Source organism: Manihot esculenta, chromosome 3, assembly GCF_001659605.2.
Source record: "Manihot esculenta cultivar AM560-2 chromosome 3, M.esculenta_v8, whole genome shotgun sequence".
Lineage (NCBI taxonomy): Eukaryota > Viridiplantae > Streptophyta > Magnoliopsida > Malpighiales > Euphorbiaceae > Manihot > Manihot esculenta.
Window position 1 is genome coordinate 552,025 of NC_035163.2, and position 5,550 is coordinate 557,574.

At 29.4% G+C, this 5,550-nt stretch overlaps 1 protein-coding gene across 1 annotated transcript; it reads left to right on the plus strand.

Moving 5' to 3' along the window:
• The first annotated feature begins 3,043 nt into the window (after positions 1-3,043).
• Positions 3,044-5,550, plus strand: LOC110610490 (protein ENHANCED DISEASE RESISTANCE 2-like). The gene is made up of 2 exons (XM_021750424.2): positions 3,044-4,111; positions 4,619-5,550. Exon 1 carries the CDS (start codon positions 3,179-3,181, stop codon positions 4,097-4,099), a length of 921 nt encoding a protein of 306 aa, XP_021606116.1. The 5' UTR covers positions 3,044-3,178; the 3' UTR covers positions 4,100-4,111; positions 4,619-5,550.

Sequence of the window (5,550 nt, forward strand, 5' to 3'; positions counted from 1 at the left end):
AATTTTAGGCAAAAATATTAAATTTCTATTTTTTAAATTTACCATTAAATTATTATTAAAAAATTAATTAACTTTATTGAAATATATTAGTCATTTTAACGGTAATGTAAAGATATTTAAATTAAAAAAATTTTAATATTTTATGAACTTACCTTATGAATTGGTTTTTTGTTGGGCTGTACCTTACGAGTTGTTTTCGGGAAACGACGTCGCATAATTCGACGTGTCGTCATATAGTCTCATGGTGACCTGTCGTGTCCAATACATAAGTTTCCTTGCGTCATTAATGTCGTATTATCTTCGGTCCACGTGTCGCTATCCTCATCGTCAACGGCAACTAAGACCCAAATTTCGTTATCTCTGTTTCTATTCCACAACACTCCCCTCCATTCTCCTAGAATTACATTATTGCCATTATTCTGTGTAAAGTTGATGTTAAGAATAAAAATTAGAGAGAATAAATAAAAGCTACCCGAATAAAACAGACAGTAACAACTCACCTATTAAAGTTTTAATGCTGTGTAAAATACTTAGATTTGAAATTGAATCCTTTGTTTTCTAAATATAAAATATTTTATAATTTCATTTATTTTTATAATTTTTTAATATCATCAAAAAATATTAATATGTAAATTAAAATATAATTATTAATTAAAAAATAAAAAAATAAAAAAATATTATAATTTCATTATTTTTTAAATATGTGATTTAATTTATTAATATATTATAATATATTTTTAAGAAAAATTATATTTTAATTTTTGAGATTTAATATAATTAATACTTATATCCATCTATTTTAATGACTTAACACTTAAATATTTTATTTTCTCTTTCGTCTAAAATAACCGTTTGATCAAACAATCAAAAGTGAGAGATTATAATTTTTAAATAACCGTTTGGTCAAAGAATCAAAGCCGGGAGATTAGAATTTTTTTCAAAAATACTCTTAATAAACTTGTTGAAACCCCCTCAATGTGAAATCCCTCATCTTTCTTCTCTTTTATATCGTTCTCCATTTTATTTTATCCATTGTTAATTCTCCTTTTTTCTCTCTCTTTTCCAATTTTCTTCTCCTTCATATTTTCTTTATTTTCTTTTGACATTGTTGATTTTTTTTCTTCCTTTCATCTTTCATTCTCCCTCATATTTTTTCTATTTTCTTTTGACATTGTTTATTTTCTTTTTTTTTTTCTCTTTTCCATCTATCTTCTCCTTGAAGAGTTGCAAGATATTTTATTGGAGAGTCAATAGAGAGATGAGAGAGTGAATTCTTATAGAAACAGAGAGATATTTATTGCAGAAATGGTAGGAGTTATCATGAGGAGACTGACATGGGAACTGATGGATCAGTGATTTAGAGATGGAGAGTTTGAGAAATAGTACGAGGAAGAAGAAGAATGATCTACAATGAAGAGACATTGAGTTTGGGTTTCATGATTTTGAAATAGCGGGACTTTTAGTGATGATCAATTTTATCAATTCACATGTCCCAAATTGCTATTTTGGAGAGAAGGATTATGAATTTGGATGGAAGAGAAGGTGATGGACTGAAATGTTGGATCGCCAAAATAGAGGGATAGAAGTGTTAATTACATTATGTCTCAGAAACTAAAAAGTAATTTTCTCTACTTTTTATATTAATATTTTTTACGATGTTTAAATATTATTTTTTTAATATCGATGATACTATAAATACTATTTTAATATAAATTAAATCATATATCATGAAAAATTGATAAAATTATAACACTTAAGTGTCAGTGTGGTCGGCTTTTCTTTAAATTTTATACTAGTTATTATGGGTTTCCAAAATCGCAATGACGACGTCAGTAATGAAATCTTATTCGAATTTTTTCTTGTAGAAATACTATTCCATGATTTTATTCGGAAGATCTTAATCGTTTATATTTGAGATAAAAAAGAATGAGGAATACGTTTGTTAATTGGTATTTTTGTTAAATGGGTTCGTCGTAATACTATTCTAACTGTTCATATTTAGCTAGAGAATTTATCAGATATAATCGTCTCTATTTAGAATGATATATGTTTTGTTTGAAAAATTTTTATTAATAGTAAGTAATGGGATCAGTTGTTTTGCTTTCAAAATATATATATATATATATATATATATATATTATATTTTTAGTATTTTAAAAATCTTCACTCCAAAAAAGTAAATTTCTTATTATATCTTATTATATGTTGCTGCTAGACAATGACAGATTTATGTCAAAATTTATATAAAAGTAAGAATAAAAATATATTTAATATATTTAATTTTTTTCTATGGAAGGATTTATTTTTAACTTATAAAAAATCTTATGATATATTTTTATAGTCATTCCTTTTGTGTTAGTAAGAGTAGATTATAAGCATCCAATAGTTTATTATAGAAACAAAAGGGGAAGAGCGGTTAGAGAAGAACAATTATTTTGCTAATTCCCATAGTTATTTGGAAGTTATTATAATTTTTGCTTAAGTATTTTTTTCCATGTATTTGATTACAATTTTGCCAAAATAAAAAATTGTGTGTCTAAATTTGATTCTGTTTTAAATAATAAATACAAGAAAATTGAGGAATATGATTGAAGTTTATAAAAGAATATTTAAGGAATTTTATATAATACTTGATATATATTTTTTAAAATTATTTACAACTTGAATTAAAAATAATTAAAATTAGTCCATAAAAAATAATTATTTTATTCTCGATTATGAAAAATGATTTCATTTTTATCTCCATGAGATTATTATAAGGAAATAATAAAAAAAATGCTATAATTGTGCACATGTGCGTTGCCAGCAACGGCTTACGTATATTCATACTTTTGGATTATGCTTAATCGTAACTAAAGAAAAATAATTATTTAATCGAATAAATAAATATAAAACGTTTTTTATAAATTAAAATATTAAATTTAATTTTCATGAATAACATGAGAGAACAAAATTTTATTATAAATTTAATATAAAAAGCGATTAAACATAGAAAAAATAAATTAACCGTCAAGATGATAGGGGGCTCTTTCGTAATTTTAGAGAAACACAAGGGCGTAGTTTTCTTCTTTCTCTTCTTAGGCTACATATAAGCTTTACTCTCACCCTCAGCGGATATCGGAGATTTGGATAGCGAGTGTGTATATTTATCTTCCGAGAATCGGAAAACTCAATCATCATGTGCCCAACTAAGCATAAGCACCTGAATTACGCCGCTGAATCTACCGCCTCCAGATCCAATTCCGACGTCTCTACCACTACCATTAGCTTTACTCCATCTGCTTGGATCTCCGAGGCAATCAACGGTGGATCGTTGCGCCGCGTGAACCTCGACGATGGAATCAACGGCTGGGCGTCTCCTCCAGGTGACCTATTTTTTTTACGAGCCAAAAACTTTTTCGCTAAACGACAGAAATGCCCCGCCGGCGATTACTTACTCTACCCTGCCGGTATGGACTGGCTAAAGTCCACTACCAAACTCGAAAACGTACTCGCCCGCCCTGATAACCGCGTGGCTCTCGCTCTCAGAAAGGTGCAGTCACAAGGAGAATCCTTGAAAAGTTTCATCTTCGCCGTTAATATCCAAGTTCCTGGTAAGGAACAGTACAGTGCTGTGTTTTACTTTGTGACTGAGGATCCTATCTCTCCTGGTTCGCTGTTGTATCGGTTCATTAATGGAGATGACTCGTTTAGGAACCAGCGGTTCAAGATCGTGAACCGCATTGTCAAAGGACCGTGGATCGTGAAGAAAACGGTAGGGAGCTATAGTGCTTGTTTGTTAGGTAAAGCCTTAACCTGTAATTATCATAGAGGAGCCAATTATCTGGAGATTGACGTAGATGTAGGGAGCTCAAAGATCGCCTCAGCTATTTTGCATCTTGCATTGGGATATGTTACAAGCGTTTCTGTTGATATGGGGTTTGTGGTTGAGGCGCAGGCAGAGGATGAATTGCCTGAGAAATTAATTGGTGCGATTAGAGTTTGCCAGATGGAGATATCATCGGCGACTGTTATTGAGGTGCCGAACACGACGGTGGCGCGTGGGATTGGGTTAGCCAAGGTTAAACATCATGAGTCCGGCGAAGATGATGACGACTGATTATGGGAACAAGTGCTATTTAATTTTTTCCTCCTGTACCTGATTTCAATTTAAGTTTATTTTGTTAACCTCTTTTGTGAGTTGGAAATTGGAAGTCTTTTACGGGGATTGATGGGTATAGATAATAAAACAGCAATGATAAATAACAATCGGGAATTTCAACTTTTCTTCTCTGCTATGTTTGCTCTGCTTTAAACTTTTCATGAAAAAAGTTTCTTCGTGAAGCCAGTTGTGTTGGTTTCTGCTAACTCAACTAGGTAATTTAGACTTTGTGTTAAATTATATCTGATTGATAGACACTTTTTTTTTAACTTCTTAAAATTAAAGTATTTTCATATTTTACGGAAGTAACTTGTTTTCTTTAACTTTGTTAAGTTAAAGAAAGTTAAACCAAACATGGGCTATAAAAAAAAATGCTTGCTTTTGTCTACTTTGAACCTTTATGCATTTTGTTGTTTTGCATGCGTTATGTGACTTTCACTGAACTGATATTTTTGTGGGGGCTTCTGTTCTGTGCAGATTTTGGTGGTGGGGTTTCACGGCATGGCAAATGAGAAATGTGATTGTGTTGAGGTAGGTGAAACATCATTATTCTTCAATCTTAGTAGTGCAAGTGTGCAACTAATCAATTAGCTTTAGTTCAATGTATTTATGATCATTTTTATGATTACGAGTTCTTATGCAACTCTACAATGCTAGCCTAATTCATTAGTTTTTTTTTTTTAAAAAAAAACCAACCTAATCAATTAGCATTTATTCAATGTATTTAAGTTTGTTTTTACTGAATACGAGTTCTTAATTTTGAAATTTAGTCAATATATATATATATATGATATGCTAGTAAGCCCTTAGTAAGCTTTGTTACTTCTACTCTATGTAGATTTGTAGTTGGGAGGTTAAAATAGTTTACTGAAGATAGTATTTTGTTAAAAAATATATTTTTAATAGTATTTAAAAAGAATTTGAATTTATATTTTTTTGGGATGGGGTGTGTAAAGTAAAATATCTCATAATCTTAATTTTTTTGGAGAAGAGAAAAATTTTCTAAGATATTTAAATATTTTAGAGAGAACGGTTCTAATATATTGATTTAATATCTTAAAAAAAAGAAAATCTCTAAAAAAAAATTATGTATTTTTCTAAATATGGAATTAAAATGTTAAAACTTTTTTGAGAAAAACTTTATATTATGTATAAAACTTTTTTTTCTCCTTTAACCGCTATACCATTGCACAAATTATCATTTGGTTTGTTAACGTTTAGGATGTTATTTGAAGCTCTAAACTCTAAAAAAAAAGGACTTCTTTAATATTGAATTGAAGCCATCGATGAGATTTTTATTTTTATTTTTTGTATGTGTGTGTTACAAATGTTCCTGTCATTGGAGTTATGTGATGTTCTTGGATTATTTGGAGCAGGCAGATGCCGTTGTCAAATTTTATCTTTTTGTC